Here is a 19,450-nt window from a genome sequence, read left to right as displayed (position 1 = left end):
ATTCCTTCCTCCAACTATCCCTGCCTCCTTCGTCGCAGTTCTAACATGAATTCCCCGTCCCCTCACGACGAAGTTACTGTTGCCTTTACCGTGACGCTATCATCACCAACCCTGTCACTTCCCCTCTCCACCCCTCTGAAGGTGTTTATCCGCCCCCGAATCATCAAGTCGACCCGCCCTGGCGAGCCGGTCACCCTCCTGGTGAATGACTCGGCCCTAGAAGCGAGCGAACCAGGCCAATGGCCAAAGGCAGTCGCATTGGGCGCCCTCGGGCAGGGCCTACAATCGAAGCATGATCCGACCCGGGTAATCCCCTTTGGTGTCCTAATTCCACATTACCCTGAGCCGTATTACAGTCCCACGAGTCTCTATGGGAGGGGCCACTTTGTCACCCTGCCTGGATCCGGCGACGAGGTGGTGATTACCCATGAGATCACCAGAGAGCGGCTCTTCGTACGGTCGGATCTTCGTCCCGAGGATATCCAATCCGGAGAGGAATTCCAATTATGCGTGAGTCGCCATGGACGTCGAATCGAGTGGTGGTGCTGGGGTGACTTGGAAGGGGATTTGCAGGGGAAGAACCTACATCCCTGGGTACAGGGGGAAGACAACATCAATGCGTGGCATCCCAGGCCGAGCCCGGAGGAAATTGAGAGAGAGAATCATGTCCTTGGGGGCGATCCGGACAAGATTCTGGTGACGGATGAGTCTGGCTGGGTGCCGATTACAATAGTCAGGGACGTGGTTGGGGATGACACTGACAGGGTTGATGTTACCGCACTTCGGAGCTCGTGCCCCGCGCTCCATCCAAGATGAATTTGTAGGAACTTGGAAATTCTCACCTACAAAGAGTCAATATAACCCGCCTTTTGAGATTCCCCATGGCCGTATCTAATGTTCCAACTTGCGCGGATCGTATTCGATACGATTCGCTAGGGGGTAACTAACTAGACAGGAAGCGCTAATGTACCCTGATCAACGTAGCCGCAATGAGCGATGGCACCGTCAGCTGACGGGGTGGGGTCTATTCCAGGGTCTGTCACGGCCTGTGAGATTACCTGACTCACCTATAGAGGGGATTGAGTGAGATACGCCTAATTACCCTTGGTGCATCGTCGCAGGTGGCCCCAACAAAGAGCCCTGTGTCCTACGTTTGGTAGTCACACTAAAGGAGGCCGCCCCAAGGCTGCAGGCACTGCTGGGCAATCTAATTTTCTGCTTTCTTATACGCCAGGTGAATGGGCCAGTCTCGCCTTCACGGGCCTTTAATCATACGATGTAGGGCTCAGACAGAATTGTCTGGATCCAGCCTCGCCGGGAAAGGAAATATGGCTATCCAAACACCGCCATTTTATTTTGAAGATAGACTATCAGCTATCACCAGAAACAGAATTGACCAATGGATCACTTCTCCAAAGACCGAGTAACACCGTCGACCACATCCACCAACAGCCGAGGAACAATTTCACCTCGCCGGGTTCGCACAAACCCCTGCTGCGACATGCGACGACCACCGCAGCATAGACAGACCCCATCTTGCCAGGGTATATGATCCACCAAGCTTAAGGCGCCGCGGGGGAAAGCCCTTTGAAATAGGATATTTGCACCTTTAAGCTCGAACTGCCATTTATTGTTATTATATGGGACCATGGTACTACCATCGTAGAATATAACGAATGGAAGGGTCGGGTAGAGGGATAAGGCTGAGAACCATATGCTTTCACCGTCTGCACGGTTCTAAAAAAGCTGTTTTTGTAAGCCATAGAGAATTACCCGTCATCATATCCCTATATCGGAATGATATGGAAGAAAATGTGTAGAAAGACCTCGTGTGCGGTCCTGAAACATACATCCAAATTTGATTGAGCTATAAGCTAACATCCTGATTCCAGCCCAGACCTCTTCCCCTCTCTTTCTCTAGCGGAGGCTTACGAAATAAAAATCCAAACGACGCATGTTATTCCACGGAGCCAATCTGCATGCCGTCATCACTGTACCCATTGTACCCGACCTCGCGCCAACTCTCCAGAGGGCATTCGCGATGATGCCTTATTTTTCGGCGTAGGCTTCGGGCCATGCAATACCAGCTTCAATTGAACGGGCGTTGGGTTCGTCGCGCTTCTCAGCGTAGGCCTCGGGCCAAGCAATGCCGGCCTCGACTGAGCGTGTCTGCGCTTCATCACGCTTTTCGGCATAAGCCTCGGGCCAAGCGATTCCGGCCTCAATCGAACGGGCATGAGACTCGTCGCGCTTCTCAGCGTAGGCTTCGGGCCAGGCGATACCAGCCTCTACCGAGCGTGTCAGGGATTCGTCACGCTTCTCAGCGTAGGCTTCGGGCCAGGCGATGCCGGCTTCAATTGAGCGGGCCACTTCAAATGCAATCTGATCAGTACGGAGAATTGAGACTCAAATGAGATTGATTCACCTTCAGTATTCATTGTTGGGAGAGCAAAGACCATGGTCCCCGCACCAATGGACAGGAGGATTGACAGCTTCATTCTTCAGGTATTGTTGTAAGTGATGATAAAAGTGGTTTCTTTAGGTTTGATATTTTCAAGACACCTCCAGTATATATGGGAAAGAGATAGGAAACAGATAGGAAACAAAGAGGGGTTAGATGTGTCACAGCACTTTAACTTCTAGCGACGAACCCAATCAAGGCACAGCACAGTTCAAGCTCATTGCGGCGCTGTGATTGCGCGTGCATGATACCAAAGCTTAGCTGCATACCCCCCCCCCCCCCCCCCCTCCCCCCGGCTCGCTGCAATTTAACCCCAACCGGGAAGCCCGGGAGCCTCGCTTTCCCGACATCACCGGGTATGTCGGCTCGCTGGAAAGGGAGAATAAAACGGGGCTAAAATAGGCCCTTCGCGCAGTACCATGGGAGATGGGAATACCAGCAGCAGCAGGAAATACAACATGGACACCGAGTCGCAGCCTTTTCTCCCCCCGGCGGAGGATGACAAGGTGCAGGGAGACATTTGGTATCGCTTCAAGAGCGGGTTCAAACCAAGTTCGTCAAACTGGATGCTATGGGTTGGAACCTCCATCTTCATTAATGCCCTGGCCCTGATGTCTATCGCCGCATGGGTAACTCACCGTCCGGTGAGGTCGTGTTCAGCAAGCCGGGCAGAAGGTCTGCTTCCTACAAGCCCCGGCACCAGCAACGCTGACATCTTGACCACAGAACTCCGCGGCCTTGAGCGTCACTACATCCCGACCAGGTTCACAGATTACACCCAGACTGCATACTTCCAAGACCCCGGCCCCACGACCGACGCAGCATGGGAAGAGCTACTGGGGGGGATGTTCATCCGAGTGACCACGGAGGAGCTGCAGGTCACCAACCAGACTTCGATCACCTTGGACGGAGATGACAGCCATCTTGCTTGGCTGGGAGTATACCATGACCTGCATTGCATCGTAGGCCCCACCCCTGCGGTCAAATAACATATCCAAGCTGACCAACGGCGCTAAGAACACTCTCCGTCGGTGGATGCATCGAGACTACTACCACCCGAATCTGACAGCCGCCGAGCTGGACAAGCTCCAATCCCATACCAGTGAGTTGCCATCCTGCTGCTGCTGCTGTCGGTAGAAACTCGGACGCTAACTCGGTGATTGACAGGCCATTGTCTGGATGTGTTGCGCCAGGCAATCCAGTGCCATGCAGACGCATATCTGATGACGTTTCGTTGGCTGGAAACCGAGCAGAAACCAGTGTTCAGTCCAAAGGTGCCCATGAGAACGTGTGTGGATTTTGATCTGTTGCAACAGTCGTTGGAGCCTCGGTCAGTAGACCCGGAAGAGATTCAAGGGCTACAAAATCCCCTGATGGGGACGGACATGTAGCTTACTGCCGAACTTGGAGAACAGAGAGAGCGGGGTAGAATGCGTAAGCCAAGCTAAAGAAAAGATTTACAAATTGGTATCCACTCCATAAGATTCCCACTCAGCCATGAATCCAGACAAATCCGCCCAGCTTTTACACTGATGCTCCGTCCCAAACCCCGTTACACCTCCCAGGGTCTCATTCTTTAGCTCCACCGTCAGGTCCGGCTGACACATCAGGGCTAGTCGTAACAACTCGAGGCAGTGCCGAACATGGTGAGGGGAAGACATTTCGGGGAGATTCTCATCTCCGGGGAAGTTCCGGTCAGTGGCTGCGATGTCATACAAAGCCCAATAACCCTGTCGGATGCTGTTCTACTATGCCCCTAACCGTTATTCGGGCTGACTGCAGTGTCTGGGATGTGGCCAACGTACCAAGCAATGTAGTTGATGAAAGACGGCGAATGCCGACCTTTGCTTCGCTAGGGTGGGATGCTGAAAAAACCCTTTTCGCTGGGGGAAGAGGCGTGTCCAGTTTTCATCAGTATCAGGGGACTGTTCGTCCTGAAAGCTGCCGTCGTATTCGAACACATACGGCTGGGTTGACACTATGCGAATGCAATGAGGTAGTGCTCTTGGGGCTGTTCGATAGTAATTGGACCTACAGGGAATTGGCGCCAGACTGCCATGGGACTGGTATCTCCCAATAGCAAAGGCCGTCAAACACAATGGGAGCGTCAGTACGACGAACCAAAGCAGGAGATGAAGTCTGTCTGCTCGCCATCTTGTTTTCGACCTCCCCAGCGTTATCTCGCCAATCAAACGATAATCATGAAATAGCCCCATCATAGCGCCGTTGGTATACAAACGAAAAGGGGCGGAAGGCGAAGCATCTGTTGATAATGAGCGCCGATTTATATCCGTCGTCTGTATCGAGTAGATTGCATTTCCTGTCCTTGGCCATGATGTTTTGGCCCCCAAGGATCAATAGCCAAAGGGGCACACGGGCCGCGTGCCCCGATCCATCCGGTGACACACGGATAGCCTATATGTAGTTGCGGTGACGGACCTGAGCAGCTCCCATCCGATTAGCACCGTTCGATCTCTAGCAACATGAGTTCCACCGTGCCGGCCGGAATTGATCTGTCCGCAGACCAACGCCCGAAGATTGTCGGGGTCGCGGTGTCAACATGGGTACTCGCCTTTCTGGCAGTCTTGCTGCGCTTTGTGGCCCGAACATTGGCTAGAGCAGGTTTTGGGTGGGACGACTGGATGGTTCTGCTGTCTCTGGTATCTCTCCTCCTCCTCCAAGTGGGCCAGCTAACCCCGAGACCAGATATTTGGAGCTATCCCATCTCTGTTGCCTTGCGCTCTAGGTGATGACCCCGCTTGCCTTGACCGGCGAACCCTCGGTGCTGACCGGCTGGCAGATATCCACCATGGCTTAGGGCTGCACGTGTGGGCGGCCCCGGCCAATTCCGTCCCGATTTTTCTCCAATCGCTGGTGGTTGCCGAGCTGTTTTATGTGGCCACCACCGTTGCGATCAAGTTCTCTATCCTCCTGTCCTACCGACGCATTTTCCCGGTTCCTGGGGTTCTCAAAGCGACCGCATGGGCTGCGGGGATGGTGCTCGCCTGGGCCGTGGCTTGTGTATGATCCCTTTCTGGTCGCCGATTACGGCTGCTAACTCCCTTCTAGGTGCTCATCGTCTGCCTCCAATGCATCCCGCTCCGAGGATACTGGGATAAGTCCGTTCCAGCCAAGTGTGGGGTCAACGAGAAAGACTACTTTCTGGGAAAGTCCATCCCTGATACCGTCACCGATTTGTTCATTCTGGTCATTCCCATGCATCCCATCTGGCACCTCCATGTCAATCGCATGCAAAAATTGGTTCTCACACTCACCTTCCTAATCGGAGGCCTGTAAGTGCTCTGCCCTCTCATCCAGTGCCACCGGGTGGGGGCGGAGGGGGTGTTGCATGCTGACTGCATTTCTAGCGTGACTGTCATCTCAATTATCCGTCTGGTCTGTCTGCTCGAGATCGACCTCAGCTCGGAGGATATTACATGGAACTTTGTACCTTACCTGATCTGGACCTGCGTGGAATTGAACGTTGGCATTGTTGCAGGTCAGCCATCCCCTCATTCCCCTCATTCCCCCTCACGCTAACCGAGCCATGCACGAAGCTTGTCTGCCTTGCCTTCGCCCCATCTACATCTGGCTGCGTAAGAAAGCTGGATACTCGACAGGCTCATCTGGTAGCGAACGGCCGACTCCTGGGACTAATCGCAAGTCCAGTCGTAGCGGTTGGTCAGGGCGCGATGAGTACGGGGACCAGGTTCCGATGCATGGCATCAAGTTCCGGCAGGACTTCTTGGTCCAGACTACAACGGCCTCCGACCGTGGGGATGAGGAGGCCGCGGAGGTCTTACACTAGTCAATTGGGGCAGGTGGATGAGAATAAGCACTAAATCCTGGCGGATGTGATAATGCGTGTTAGTTACAGCTGACCACCGTTTCGAGCCCTCCACGGGTGCAATCTCACTCGGTCCTTTTTGCCCATGCCCCTGATTCCAATCATTCATCAATCTCTTGCAATGAATTTCGTTGAACCAGATTCAGGCACGTGGGGAGATTCAATATCGAGCCTGGCTGTTGAAGGCGTGGTCAGCTTTGGCGTAAGCACTAGCGCCAGGAGTTGCTTAGGGTGTAACCCCCCCTGCATACCGGGTGGTGATCGGCACGCCATTTCCAACCTCTCCGATCCGTTCCGAATATGCTGATCTTGGTTCTTAATGCTCCTCTACTCGCCGGTGACTGCCCAGTTCTCCCCACCATCATCCTGCCAGCCATGACGGCCACCCCCGCCACCTATCTGCTCCTACGGGATCGAGTTGAGGCCATTCGGTATCCACTCACTGCCGTCTATCAGACTGACACAGTGTTAACTTTCACGCAGGCTCGAGTCGCAACATCTCTTATGGCAACTCCATACCGGATATCTCCTACACCCAGACATTCCTCTCCAGGATGGCATGGCAATTGCAGATATCGGGGCCGGGACTGGGTAGGCCTCTCTCTGCATACGATCGACCTTCTGCTCACTTTCACCAGACTCTGGGCCACAGAAGTAGCCTCTCAGCTTCCTCCTAATGCTCGGGTCTCCGCCTTTGACATTGCCGACACGCACTTTCCACCCAAGGAATATTGGCCAGCCAACGTGAGCTTTGATCAGCTCGACTCCATGAGTGACGTCCCATCGTCTTTGATCGGTCAATTCGACGTGGTTCATCTGCGCATGTGGGCGTTCATTATCCGGGACAATGACCCAAGTCCACTCATCCGCCATGCCGCCAAACTACTAAGTGAGTGTCCCTGGTGCATTACATTTTATCCTTGAATGGATAGAACTGACATACCTTATCCCTCCCTCTTAGAACCCGGCGGTTATCTCCAATGGGAGGATGCCCGTTTCGGCAGTACGGTAGTACACGGAAAGGCCGCGCAGCAAATGCGGACCTTCATGAGCAGCATGACTGCTATCTCGAAGCATAATTTTCAGTACGCCCCATCTCACCTTGTACTGTCAACCAATGCTACACCCAAACTAACATCATACCAGATGGCTCGACAATCTCGACCAACACGTCTCCCGCGCTGAAGCATCCCTCAACATCATAGATTGCCAATACAAAGAATGGGCGCCCAGACTAATCCCCCACTGCATGGATACCTTCCTTGTAGCGCTTGAAAACAGCGGAGCCGTATTGGACCGCATGAAGCAGATTGCCCCGTCGGTTCCTAGTCAGGAGGAATGGATCAATGCGTTAGCGACGTTGCATGGAGAGATTCGGGGCCCGGAGGGGGGGAAGTTGTATTGGTTACCGGTGACGTTGCTGGCCAGGAAGGTTGAGTGATTGGAAAATTGTATGGAATTTATGTATTTGCTGAAATGGACGAGGATTATAAATGTCATTGAAGGCTAGGACTGTGGTATACCTGTTTTGAGTTCACTAGCGTAGATTTCCCATCGCGTTTTATCCGGCAGCAAGCTCCTGGGAGCGAGTGTTGTCACTGCCGAAGGGTAGATGTCAAGTTCATATGTTAGATGCTTTGTATGTCTGGTAATGTGAGATAAAAGGATGATGCTCAGGTGACAGAAGTTGCAGTAGTAGGAAAATCTAATGCTAGATAGATTCTTGTCTGTGCATTGTCTTAGTATGATGCCATATCCGAAGTGGAAGTGTATGTGATGGTACGGTATTCATCTATATCGGAGAGTTCGTCCAGTTGGATGAGTTGGTAGATATATATAATCCAATTCCTGTACTTCCTTGATCTCTTTAAGACACTACCTTATTAACTATATTCTATCCAATTGGTGAATGTTCTCATATACTGATGGAATATATAATAGTAATGAACATGTCTCCGCAAACCAAATTGGATAATCAGCTGACTCTTTTGTTTGTAGGCTTCATGCCTGATCTTTATGTTCTCCAAAATAAGCAGTTTAGATCTATGGCTAATACGCTTCTTCATGAGTTAAACCGCTGAGTAGTGACTACTAATGACAGAACCAATACTGGACAGCCTTGGCCAAGAATAGAGTAATATATATGGCAGGTAATATGATACAATTGAAGTGGCTATCATGTACTCAATATATACAATCATGAAGAGGACAACGTCAATGCGTGGCATTCCAGGCCGAGCCCGGAGGAAATTGAGAGAGAGAAACATGCCCTTGGGGGCAATCCGGACAAGATCCTGGTTAGAGATGAATCTGGTTGGGTTGGCATTACGATAGTCAGGAACAGTCCTGAACGGACTTTGGTTGAGGATCGTACTGATAATATTAGGGACGCGTGTCCCGCTCTGCATCCGAGATAATATACATAGTTTTTTCAGAATGGGTGCCAAGTTGAAGTTGTGTGGAATCAATCCTACCTAGAGGAGTGTCACGTGTTCTCCATTACCGTATACATTGTCCATCTAGGCGGATCGTATCCCATACAACCCCGGAATAGCTCGGCCCGACCAGGAAAAGCGCATAACCCTTCAGCGGGAAGATTCACCATGGTGGAGTCATGTGTGTGGACGGTTGCCATGACCCTCGGGTACCATCATCAGATGTGGCCTTCCTCCATGCCATGCATGTCCGCACATCATCTCCCATATCAATGGGATAGCCGGAGTTTCACAAATGTGGAGCAACGGTTTCATGTTACCTGGTTAAATCCCCATGAATGGGTCAGCGTCTCCATCAGAGGCTACTGATCATACGATCTTAGTCTCGAATAAGAATTTCCATTCAGGCAATCCATATTCTGGATCCCCTCTCATCAAGAAGAGACATCAAATGATCCAAACGCTCTATCACAGTTTCTACAATGGACTACTAATATGTATCATACCTGAAACCCCCGGGACAGTGTTTTAAGAGTCCAGAGTAGCCACCAGGCAGGTGTGGCTGTGGCGCCTCCTTCAAAGTACGCTGCCTCGGTACACCCGTCCCAATCTTGAACCCGGACTCCCAAAAGGAAACACCGAACTATTCTCTTGTATATGTTTCTACATGTGAAGCCAGTATATCAATTCAGCCAAGCTGTTAAATGATTAAGATAGTCATATTCTGAAGCAACAATACATTGCGGGAAATCCTCCGCAGGCATTGATAAGTCATATGACATGCCTTATTTGTAGAGAGCTCTTGTCATTTTTCATTCCCTGATAATGATTAAGGGCCTAGACAATAGGAGATGCTGCACCAGGCGATACACTTCTCCGACAAGTAACAAGTCTTTATAATAAAACCAGTGAGTTGGACTAACTATCTTGGTTCCTCACGTCGCTGCCCAACAATAAACCCAACAGAGTGGCGGGGCAGGACCAGGCCAAGTTTATCTATTATCATCAGAGTTGAGAACGGGGTAGGTTTTAAAGCTCGTAATCAATCTACATGATGTTTCCTGGCCATTTTCATCAACACGGCCGACATCTTTTAGGGTCCTTTAATCAATATGAGCAATACAGAAAATAGACTGAGATTATCCAGCATTGTCATTACTGGTAAGGTACCTAATCTTATTAAGAATATCCAGAAACACCTGCATGATATGAGAATTGTCCATCCAGATATCCACCAAGCATATCTTGAATGGAACTCTGATTACACTGCTGTAAAAACATATTTTGACTCTGTACGTGAAGCCGAAACCTCTCATTAATACCTGATATCTCATAATATACCAAGACAATCAAGCCACAAACTGGCCCTGGAAAGTACACAGTTTTGATTGTGGTAAATCCAGATCCCGGATTCCCTCTACTGTAGGATGGAACCCATGGATCAGAGAGAAATCCGTATCTCACTTTAAGAGATATAACACAGATACCCGCGGAGAAAGGAGCAATAGTTATTTTCGAGGCAAGCATCGCACGTAAAGAGCCTGTGATGAAAGGCAATGGTAGAACTTGTACTTTGTTGGCTTATCAGGAATAACCTGTGCTGTGCTGCGCTGGAAAAAAAGCACCAAGACCATATCCGCAAAGATTCCTCCTACAACAATTCCCATCACGCTCCCTGGCTTTTCATTTCTAGTTCTATCAATCATGGACAAGCTTCAGTGCCTCTGCCCGAATTCGATTTCTGTGTGAAGGTCGCACCACAGATTCTCATCATTACTTGGCACATACACGTTCAAACCAGGTGCATCAATATTCTGCACGTCCCAGTCGTTTTGAAGTCCTGCTTGAGTGGTTTCGTCGCCATGATCCACGAAAAGCAGATTGCAATCAGAACCCCCTTGAGTGTCAGGACTTACTGGTGCGGGCAATGTTCCCCATCCGGGTGATGCGCTAGAGTTACGCAAGTTTGACTCTTCCGCAGCTACGCTTGTTGCAGCTCCAAGGCAGATCTCCGATGGGTCAGTATGAACGTCTACTGCATCCTGATAAGGCATAGCTGGTGCGTTGGGCGAATCAGAGGTGTCAGTTCCGGGACCTTCGATTCGTCAATTTCTTTCTATTTCATTCTTCAGTGTGACTTTGCTTACCCTCGTCCCATGTTTCTTTCGGTGCTAAGGGCCCAGATATTCCTGGCGTACGGCCTAGGATCAGTTAAATTGAGTAAGACATATCATTCACGGGGTGCCGTACGAGGGATCTTGTACATATCCACAAGTGCAGCTAGTCCGCTGACATTTAGCTCCGACTTGTGTTTCTTTAGGTAGTCTAAAAGACGATGCCGGCCATCTTTATTCAAGTGGGACATCTTGTGTTTTCCCAAGGCCGCAGCGCAGAGGAGAGCAAGTTCAGGACCACAAAGGCGTGAAATATCATTTAGTATGGCCTGGTAGATCTTTTCAAAGCTATCTTTCTGGTTTGAAGTCATAATCATCGCTGCAATCCTTGCATTATCTGCAGCCTGTTTCGTGTCAAGTGTGTGGGAAAGTTCAATCCGGGCGGCGCATTTTTGTAAACGTTCAGAGCAATCGTCGGACCTTGTAAGCCTCTTTCGTTGTCATGGCTGTTGCCGTTGTTTCAGCTCCATCCTCATGAGCGATACTGCAATACCGCACTGGAAGAGAAAGGCCTCCAAATCTGCATCTTGGACTTCTTCGAAGCTAATATTCCACGAAAAACTAACGTTTTCTCCAGAGAACAGCTTGACGCAGGGATAATTCATATCGAGTAAGTCGTTCTTGGGAGCAATTTGGGAAGGATGGGGAATTGCTCCTATCGTCAGCGGGTCAGTTGGCACGTCAATTAATCAACTAGCAAAGCAGATCCTACGCCTCCTATACTTAAGGAAGCCATGAAAGGCTCGGAGCACCGGAGCGGGGCCTCCCAGAGCGGGGTATCAGCCTTGTCTAGTCTCTTAATAGTCATTGGTGTAACCGGCAAGTGAAACCGGTCATGTCACGTATTGTCACGTATTATCATGTATTCCGGACCCAGCCATAGACCTTGCTCATTTCAACCACCAACCAACCATGCCTCTAAAAGCACGTTGAAATGTGAGCAAGACGGAAGCCTTTACTTGCTATCACTGACAAGTTCTCTTATATAACCAAGCAATAGTGAATACATTATCTCTGGTATACATTCTCTTCAGCTCGCCTAGTTATGTTATAGTCATTTATCATATAGTTACTATATATCTAGCAGACCGATCTGCATACAAATCAAGCGTCTTCCGATTGATTCCACTGGTTGTTGATCTGGCCCTTCCCACCTATATAATAGTATAGCTAGGCGTAGATTATCCGGTAAGCTACGTAGTATTTCTTCATGATTTCAAGTTCCGGTGCATGTCTTGCTTTATCCAGCGTAGGCATGCACTAGTCACTCTCCTGTATCTCCAGCAAGGATCACTGAGACTATGCATCTAGATTCCATAGATGTTGTATACTATAACTGTCTTCGCTCATTAGTAGGTTTACAGTGTTTATCACTCTCCTTCTCCATTATTTCGACACAAGCAACGCTAACAACGGAATTTCAATTTCGAGACTCGAATATAACTGAAGAAAATATGAGGAGGCCGGCGACCGAAACCAATATCTCCGACGTCGATTCATATATTGGATTGACGATGAATCTTCGCAGTGTTGGGCTTAAAGGATATGAACATGTTACTACTGAAGATAAGAAAATCGAAATCAACACAACAAAACAAAAGGAATGATGCTAGAACGTCAAAGAAAGCAGGCAGACGAAATTCAAAAGTTGAAGCAAATCTGAGGATAACGTCCCATGGCTCGGATAAGAAAACCTAGTATCATCATCTTGAAAGTTGTACCGGCTTCATATTCTTTGCCGTTCTCGCTAAACCAAGAAAGCCTCGCCAACCTATGGCGACTTGTATCCTCATCTAACCCCTCAGTGTCGACAATGACGAGGGAAATCCAATCAAAGATAGCGACATCTTTTACTTTGAGGTTCTTGAGATATTTCTTCACTTGCTGGATGAATATCTTGCCGTTTTCGACCAAGAGAGTTCCGGATGCTTCATAGTGAGCACTCTCCAACAATTCACTCTCTTCATCGTCGGTTGTAGCGATGGCCACCTTGAAGTCATCCCAAGAAAGGAGATGAGGAGCTTTCATTTCAAGCACAGCAAAATGCACAAGGGCTCCACTGGGTGGATAGTACATCCATTGATAATCAGCTCGCATATTTCCTTTTTGTGTCCACTCAAGATGGGATTCGATATGACCATCCTTCAACTTGGTGTTTATGATATGGTTGATGGGGTAGAAAAGATGTAATATTGATTGCGTCATGATGTCCGCTTCGGTTTTGATAGTCCTTTTCAACGGAATATTCGTGGATTGATGAAGTATACTACTATTCGCTTGACGAATCCTTAGAAGATGATCGCGCCCTCTATCCAAAAGCAAAATAGGATCCTCTGATCTCAATGCCCGAAGGGGTTCCTCGGCCTTAGTTGAGGTCGAAGTGGTAGAGACTTTTCGGTACACGGCGGATTTGTCCACTGAGAGGATGTTCGGGAGAGGACAAAAGAATGTACGGTAGATATTTTCACTCGACATCTTGAAGTAGGATGATCTGAATGAGTAGGAAATGGGAGTCTGTTGGCCTTGACTTGCTGGCAGTTGGGCCAATTTGTATGTAGTCTTGTAGAATCTTGTACAACTGCGTACAACTGCGTACAACTGTGTACAGGTGCATACAACTATGCACAATTGTGTATAATTGGGTACAACCGCATACATCTGCATACACCAGTGTACATCTGTGTATGACTGCATACATCTGCGTATATCTGCGTACGACTGCGCATATCTGCGTCCATCTGCATCCAAATTTGCTTTATTAATACAGTGTGAGCCTCTTGAGATTGTGCTCTTGCCAATCTCGTTCAAAGGCAATTTTCTTCACCCCATCTTCACTATCTGGAGAGCGAAATGGCGCTATCTTTAGATTACAACACATTAAATGACATACCCAAACCGGATCTTCCGTACACCAAGGGCTACGAGTTTTCAGTGATCGAACATTTTCCTCCTGAACCCCACATCAAGAGCTTCAATCTCACTCCAGATGAAGCTGCTAAGAGAGAAACTATTGATGTTTTAACCCGCGCTCTTACACGAAAACCGATACCCGGTCAGCAGGGCTCTAAGCGTCTACGTCTCAAGATATGTGATACTATTCGAGTCGGCGATGGAAAGACTTCCCAAATAGTTTTGGTGGATGTTATATCAGGGGAACTTTCCAAGACCCACATTGTTGCAAAACTGTATGATCCTCTATATTATGATCATTCAAATGATGATGTGGATCCCTTTATTTTCATTGATGTGGAATACACCCGGGAAAATGCTGCCTATAGATATTTACATGGCAAAAAACAGAACGGTATCCCTGACTTTTATGGCTCTTATTCTATGGACATCCGCTATTCCGATCACCAATCTCGCACGGTACGATTGATATTGCTTGAATATATCAGTGGAGATTTTATGACTACTCTTGATCCAAACAACTTTTGCGATCGCTTTTGGAAAACCGTGATGAAGCAAATTGTTGATCTGGAATCGCAACTCTACAAGATCAATTTAAGACACGGTGATGTGCATCCACGGAATGTCATTATTAAAAATCATGACATCAAACTGGCTGAACCCGGGGTTATATTCATTGATTTTGGATTTGCATCTATTGGTCGTTCTCCTAACCCACAGAACAATATTTATGAAAAGAAATTTCTGCCGGGGGTTTATATCAGTCCACTTCTGAGGTGGTTTAAGGCTCGGGGTAGGGAACCTATTTGTAATTTTGAGAACTGGATAACATGGGATTGGAATGGGTGGCTATTGGGAAATTATCTCTTTGACAAGGAAAATATAACACCTGAGATGATACGGAAGTGGCTCCCACCCAGCATGCGCCAGCAGTTTCAGAGTTTGATTGAATCTAGTTAGTACTATGGGGTTTTGTTTTCTTCAATACCTTTACTTGTCTAATATCTGCCTATCCTGGAAAGAGTTATCTCCTGGATGACAAATGTGGATATCTGCAATGACTATGTCGAAGAGACACCGCTGCATTTTTGGCGATAACATTTAATTCCGAGGAGGAGTTTGAATCTGCCTGTGGAATTTCATTACCTTGATAAATAATTTCATGCCCCATCATTATATTCTTCCAAATTGAACAGTTTAATTTGATCGTGAATACGCTCCTTTATCTCTTAAACCGCCAGGTGGAGGTCACTAGTCAGAACCAACGCCGGATCACCATCTTACTGATAACAGAATAACGTCTATGGCAGGTAATATGATACAATTGAAGTGGTCATCATGTACTCAATATATACAATCGTGAATGTCATCATCATGGCTTCGTGGAAGGAAAGTTGCCCGTCCCTAAGATATCTCCGTCGCTCTCTTTTCCGTTCATCGCACGGTCAATGCGGAATTGTGTCGTCTTGAAGAGTCGGGCATGTCCGTCTCCTCAAAAGAAACCTTCTCCACCACCATACGCGCCAACTCCTGCGCCGACCGCCAAATTACCGGCATGCCGTGTCCGTTGAATCCGGCCAGAATGAACTGATCGTTCTTGCCAGGCACAGCTCCAATATGGGGATTTGAATCATAGGAATATCCCATGACTCCCGTCCAGATCTTGTCAACGTGGGCCCCGCTGTTTTCCCACCCTCGATATGTCCGCTGCATGTACCCGTCGTAATAGTCCTTGGCCGAGTCAATGAGAATGCTATCATCGACGTTGTTGTACCACTGGTCCTGGAACGGACGGAACTTGGATGACGCGCCTCCGACGATGATACTGCCATCAGGACGGGGAATCAGGTATGATAGGGTGTTGTCTTCCGTTCGGTTAATATAGGAGTTGTTCAATAGCGGAGCAGTGGTTCCCTCGGGAACAGTGATACGACAGCAAATTCCCTTGCAGGGGATAATGTTCTTCTCATATTCCGGGAGAAGACCGGCGACGTAGGCATTGTTGGCGTGGATGACGGTGCCGGCGTGAATTGTGCCGCGGGGGTTTCAATGCTGTATCCGCCCTCAGTGCTGGGCTTGATAGCAGTCGCCGTGGTGAATGTTTGCAAGTTAAGCTTGCCGGTCGCGAGAGAGGATTTGAGGATATGCAGGATGAATTTGTACGGCCACATCGTGCCCGCTGTGAACGAGGCACAGGCCAAGGCACCTTTGACACCACAGATCTATTCGGTCAGTTGTATCCCAAATCTGGGGGGATGAACTTACTCCCTCGACATTCTTGCCCGTGTAAAAGGCCACGTCATTCATATACTCCAGGTCCAACGACTTCATGCGCTCATAGACGGCCTTGGCCTTTTGTGCTGCCTCCTCGTTGCACCATACGTCAATGGACCGCGCCAGAGTAAAGTCGCAGTCGATGTTCTCCTCCTCAATGACCTTCTTCATGGCGTGTAGATGGGAGATTTCAAACTCGGCGATCTCAGCCCCGGCACGAACCCCAGCGCGATCGACGTAGGTTGGAATGTGACCGTAAAAGTCCGGTCGGAGATGACCGCCATTGCGACCGGTGGCACCAGAGCATGCTCCTCGAGCTTCCAGAATGGTGATAGATTTGATCCTCTCGCCGTGATCACGCAGCAGGTGGTAGGCGGTGCTGGCGCCCGCGTAACCGGCACCGATAATGACAATGTCGGCGTGCTCGGGGAGCTGCTCGGTAGAGCGAAAGTCGTTCAATTCATGAGGCTCGGTTTGCCAGAAACACTCGCCGGGGTTGGGGACAGGGAAGCAGTTGGAGGGAGGCATGATGGATTCCTAGACAAAGACAGATGGGGGGTGAAGGAGGAGGAATGGTGAAGAGGAGAAATTGAAGGTGGTGATTTGGGATGGCGATAAGGGTCTTATCTGATGCTATCCACCGGACCGGACTTGCCTATCGCGGGCTAGCATGCATCTTATCGGCCGGTGCCGGGGTTTCCTTAATAGGCAGCTGGGGCCGGTGGATTTGCTCCGACTGCTGCTAAACGCAGGCTAGACACGATTAGGCCTCATGATGGATCGCCATGCGCTGGACCAACGGGAGATTACCCATTTGCAATGCGGCGATTGGGCACCAACATATACAAGGGCTGACTGCCGTTGCTCTACAGTCTCTCCTGCTTGTTCCTCACCTGCATCATGGATCGTTCCAGTACCCCTGAGAAGAAACCTCATTATATCGATGAAGAAGATGGGGACCTTGAGGCCGCCGCCGCCTCCCAGCTGGATGAGGCTCAGGTCTTCCAGCAAGGCCTTCACCAGCGCCATATTCAGATGATTGCCCTGGCCGGCACCATTGGCACGGGTCTGTTTCTGAGTTCGGGACGCGCCATTGCCCATGCCGGACCGTTGGGAGCGTTTCTGGCCTACTCGATCATGGGACTGGCGGTGTCGAGCGTGGTGTTTGCGGTGGGAGAAATGGGGGCGTTGGTGCCGCTGGCCGGCGGGGTGATTCGCTACGCCGAGATCTTCGTCGACCCCGCCCTTGCTTTCGCCAACGGATGGAACCAGATCTATTCCTACCTCGTATCGATTCCCTCGGAGATTGTCGCTGCGGCGGTGGTCATTGAGTTCTGGACCACCATCAACAACGCAATCTGGATCACGGTGTTTGGGCTGCTGATGTTGATCACAGCCCTGCTGTTTGTGCGCGTCTACGGCGAGCTGGAATTCGGGTTCTCCATCCTCAAGATCATGCTCGTCATTGGCATTAACCTCATGGCCCTTGTGATCACCTGCGGTGGTGGCCCTAACCATACCAGCATTGGCTTCCGTTACTGGCGCGACCCGGGCCCTTTCGTTCAGTACCTTAACATCGGCGGCTCTCTGGGACGATTCCTCGGTTTTTGGACGGCATTGAACAGCGCGCTATACTCCTACTCGGGCATCGAAAACATTACGATCGCGGCGTCGGAAACACGCTCACCCCGTCGGTCGATTCCCATGGCCGCGCGGCGCATCTTCGTCCGGATCCTGCTGTTCTACGTTTTGACCATGTTTATGATCGGACTGGTGGTGCCATCCAACGACCCTGACTTGCTGGGATCCTCGGGCACAGCGTCCGAGTCGCCTTTTGTGATTGCGGCGCGCAATGCTGGCATCAAGGTGGTGCCGTCGATTATCAACGCGGTGGTGCTCACGTCGGCATGGTCGTCAGGCAACTCCAACATGCTGGGGGGGTCACGCGTGATGTACGCCATGGCTGCAGAGGGCCATGCCCCGAAGTGGTTCATGCGGATGAACCGGTTCGGCATTCCTTGGGTGGCCGTGACCATTCTGGGCATCTTCATGGCACTGGGCTACATGACGCTGTCCAGCTCAGCCAGTACAGTGTTCACCTGGCTGCAGGATATTGTCTCCATTGCCACCTTGGTGAACTGGGGATGCATCTGCATTGTGTATTTACGGTTTTACTACGCATGCAAGAAGCAGGGCATCGATCGACACAAGGAGCTACCCTGGGCGGCGCCCTTCCAGCCGTGGAGCACATGGATTACCTTGGGGCTTTTCAGCATTTTGTTCCTGACGGGCGGCTACACGACATTTATCCACGGGCACTGGGATACTGAGACTTTCATCTCTTCGTATCTCAACGTGCCGATTATCTTTGTGTTGTACTTTGGTTACAAGTTGTGGATGAAGTCGAAGATTATCCCGTTGGAGGCAGTGCCGGTGCGGCCATTCATCCAACATTACCAGGAAAACCCAGAGCCGGAGCCAGAGCCCAAACGGGGGTGGCAGCGATTGAACTTTTTGTGGTCTTGATTTCTCTCTGTTATGTATATGTGTATTTAGCCGGTCGTATCTACCAGATCTTAATGTATATATTTCCACACTCCTCTCATCTCATCCCTAATATGCTTCACGCGGTCTGTCGAAGCCACATCCAAAGCCTCCGATACGATCACTTACTTTCCTCGTAGTATGCCCAGGCACTGATTAGCTATCTAACTGAAGGATCGAACTATCAGATTAACGGCTGAGTCAAGATGATAACCGCCAGCTATCAAGCTTATCAGCTATCTGCTATCTCGTATCACCCCTGCAGCAGGCATCGTAATCTCACGCCCTAACCAACTAGCGCCGACTAGTGCCTCAGCTGCATGGCATGGGATGGAGTCACCGGCCCGTCCTGCTTATCTGGGATGGCCTGCCCGGTATCGGCCATGTCAACCCCTCCTATTTGATTCATCTCCCCGCATCCATCACTACCACCATCACCACCATCACCATCACCACAACCTACCATACCTCACCCCTACCACTTCTACCACCACCACCATGGCCAACCACGTCGTCTTCGACGTCGTAGGAACCTGCGTCTCCTTCACCGCCTTCTACCGCACCATCGAAAACACCCTAGGCCCTCAACTCCGCGCCCACAACCTCACCGCCCAAACCCTCGGTTTCACATGGATGACCAACGCCGAACTCCAATTCACCTTCCTATCCATATCCGAAAGCTACAAACCATATAAACTCGTGCTCACGGAACTATTCTACCAAACTCTCCACATGATCGGCATTTCCGATCCCCATTCTTTCGCCACGTCTGAACAACGGGATCTTTGCGTGGAGGGATACTCCG

At 49.9% G+C, this 19,450-nt stretch overlaps 11 protein-coding genes across 11 annotated transcripts; 7 read left to right on the top strand and 4 right to left on the bottom strand.

The window, feature by feature from the left end:
- Positions 1-14: 14 nt before the first annotated feature.
- On the top strand, positions 15-852 carry BO94DRAFT_540923 (uncharacterized protein). The gene has a single exon (XM_025613018.1). The coding sequence runs from the start codon at positions 46-48 to the stop codon at positions 814-816; it is 771 nt and encodes a 256-aa protein (XP_025461348.1). The 5' UTR covers positions 15-45; the 3' UTR covers positions 817-852.
- A 1,197-nt stretch (positions 853-2,049) lies between these two features.
- On the bottom strand, positions 2,050-2,438 carry BO94DRAFT_591474 (uncharacterized protein; the record flags this gene model as incomplete). The annotated part of the gene is made up of 2 exons (XM_025616111.1): positions 2,050-2,369; positions 2,426-2,438. 2 exons carry the CDS (start codon positions 2,436-2,438, stop codon positions 2,050-2,052), a joined length of 333 nt encoding a protein of 110 aa, XP_025461347.1.
- Positions 2,439-2,772: 334 nt separating this feature from the next.
- Positions 2,773-4,038, top strand: BO94DRAFT_356730 (oxidase ustYa family protein). Its single transcript, XM_025607136.1, has 4 exons — positions 2,773-3,136; positions 3,188-3,423; positions 3,479-3,563; positions 3,629-4,038. The coding sequence occupies exons 1-4, from the start codon at positions 2,881-2,883 to the stop codon at positions 3,850-3,852; spliced, it is 801 nt and encodes a 266-aa protein (XP_025461346.1). The 5' UTR covers positions 2,773-2,880; the 3' UTR covers positions 3,853-4,038.
- On the bottom strand, positions 3,937-4,440 carry BO94DRAFT_422707 (uncharacterized protein; the record flags this gene model as incomplete). Its single annotated transcript, XM_025607417.1, has 2 exons — positions 3,937-4,206; positions 4,267-4,440. Coding segments are annotated over 2 exons (444 nt in total), but the record flags the coding sequence as incomplete, so codon positions are not given.
- A 969-nt stretch (positions 4,441-5,409) lies between these two features.
- BO94DRAFT_540919 (uncharacterized protein) lies at positions 5,410-6,355 on the top strand. Its single transcript, XM_025613017.1, has 4 exons — positions 5,410-5,482; positions 5,531-5,754; positions 5,830-5,960; positions 6,019-6,355. Exons 1-4 carry the CDS (start codon positions 5,456-5,458, stop codon positions 6,267-6,269), a joined length of 633 nt encoding a protein of 210 aa, XP_025461344.1. The 5' UTR covers positions 5,410-5,455; the 3' UTR covers positions 6,270-6,355.
- A 253-nt stretch (positions 6,356-6,608) lies between these two features.
- BO94DRAFT_591471 (class I SAM-dependent methyltransferase) lies at positions 6,609-7,749 on the top strand (the record flags this gene model as incomplete). Its single annotated transcript, XM_025616110.1, has 5 exons — positions 6,609-6,739; positions 6,792-6,899; positions 6,947-7,197; positions 7,270-7,393; positions 7,455-7,749. 5 exons carry the CDS (start codon positions 6,609-6,611, stop codon positions 7,747-7,749), a joined length of 909 nt encoding a protein of 302 aa, XP_025461343.1.
- A 2,589-nt stretch (positions 7,750-10,338) lies between these two features.
- BO94DRAFT_629321 (uncharacterized protein) lies at positions 10,339-13,392 on the bottom strand (the record flags this gene model as incomplete). Its single annotated transcript, XM_025617549.1, has 6 exons — positions 10,339-10,838; positions 10,891-10,944; positions 10,994-11,261; positions 11,318-11,363; positions 11,416-11,572; positions 12,639-13,392. The coding sequence occupies 6 exons, from the start codon at positions 13,390-13,392 to the stop codon at positions 10,459-10,461; spliced, it is 1,659 nt and encodes a 552-aa protein (XP_025461342.1). The 3' UTR covers positions 10,339-10,458.
- Positions 13,393-13,727: 335 nt separating this feature from the next.
- BO94DRAFT_504973 (uncharacterized protein) lies at positions 13,728-14,836 on the top strand. The gene has a single exon (XM_025609526.1). It carries the CDS (start codon positions 13,768-13,770, stop codon positions 14,785-14,787), a length of 1,020 nt encoding a protein of 339 aa, XP_025461341.1. The 5' UTR covers positions 13,728-13,767; the 3' UTR covers positions 14,788-14,836.
- Positions 14,837-15,199: 363 nt separating this feature from the next.
- BO94DRAFT_570448 (NAD(P)/FAD-dependent oxidoreductase) lies at positions 15,200-16,629 on the bottom strand (the record flags this gene model as incomplete). Its single annotated transcript, XM_025614812.1, has 4 exons — positions 15,200-15,292; positions 15,331-15,792; positions 15,813-16,049; positions 16,093-16,629. 4 exons carry the CDS (start codon positions 16,627-16,629, stop codon positions 15,200-15,202), a joined length of 1,329 nt encoding a protein of 442 aa, XP_025461340.1.
- A 372-nt stretch (positions 16,630-17,001) lies between these two features.
- BO94DRAFT_615494 (aromatic amino acid and leucine permease) lies at positions 17,002-18,660 on the top strand (the record flags this gene model as incomplete). Its single annotated transcript, XM_025616756.1, has 1 exon — positions 17,002-18,660. One exon carries the CDS (start codon positions 17,002-17,004, stop codon positions 18,625-18,627), a length of 1,626 nt encoding a protein of 541 aa, XP_025461339.1. The 3' UTR covers positions 18,628-18,660.
- Positions 18,661-19,143: 483 nt separating this feature from the next.
- BO94DRAFT_591467 (uncharacterized protein) lies at positions 19,144-19,434 on the top strand (the record flags this gene model as incomplete). Its single annotated transcript, XM_025616109.1, has 1 exon — positions 19,144-19,434. A coding segment is annotated over one exon (291 nt), but the record flags the coding sequence as incomplete, so codon positions are not given.
- Positions 19,435-19,450: the final 16 nt, after the last annotated feature.

The sequence above is a fragment of the Aspergillus sclerotioniger genome (genome assembly GCF_003184525.1).
Source record: "Aspergillus sclerotioniger CBS 115572 chromosome Unknown BO94scaffold_65, whole genome shotgun sequence".
NCBI classification, from domain to species: Eukaryota; Fungi; Ascomycota; class Eurotiomycetes; order Eurotiales; family Aspergillaceae; genus Aspergillus; species Aspergillus sclerotioniger.
Note: the sequence above shows the minus strand (reverse complement) of the source record. Positions and strands in the feature narration are given on the sequence as shown.

Coding starts and splice junctions, on each gene's coding strand:
- BO94DRAFT_540923 (XM_025613018.1), top strand. CDS start 46: ATGAATTCCCCGTCCCCTCACGACGAAGTTACTGTTGCCTTTACCGTG.
- BO94DRAFT_356730 (XM_025607136.1), top strand. CDS start 2,881: ATGGGAGATGGGAATACCAGCAGCAGCAGGAAATACAACATGGACACC. Junction 3,137..3,187: donor TTCAGCAAGCCGGGCAGAAG/GTCTGCTTCCTA, acceptor TCTTGACCACAG/AACTCCGCGGCCTTGAGCGT. Junction 3,424..3,478: donor ACCATGACCTGCATTGCATC/GTAGGCCCCACC, acceptor AACGGCGCTAAG/AACACTCTCCGTCGGTGGAT.
- BO94DRAFT_540919 (XM_025613017.1), top strand. CDS start 5,456: ATGGTGCTCGCCTGGGCCGTGGCTTGT. Junction 5,755..5,829: donor ACCTTCCTAATCGGAGGCCT/GTAAGTGCTCTG, acceptor CTGCATTTCTAG/CGTGACTGTCATCTCAATTA. Junction 5,961..6,018: donor GAACGTTGGCATTGTTGCAG/GTCAGCCATCCC, acceptor CCATGCACGAAG/CTTGTCTGCCTTGCCTTCGC.
- BO94DRAFT_504973 (XM_025609526.1), top strand. CDS start 13,768: ATGGCGCTATCTTTAGATTACAACACATTAAATGACATACCCAAACCG.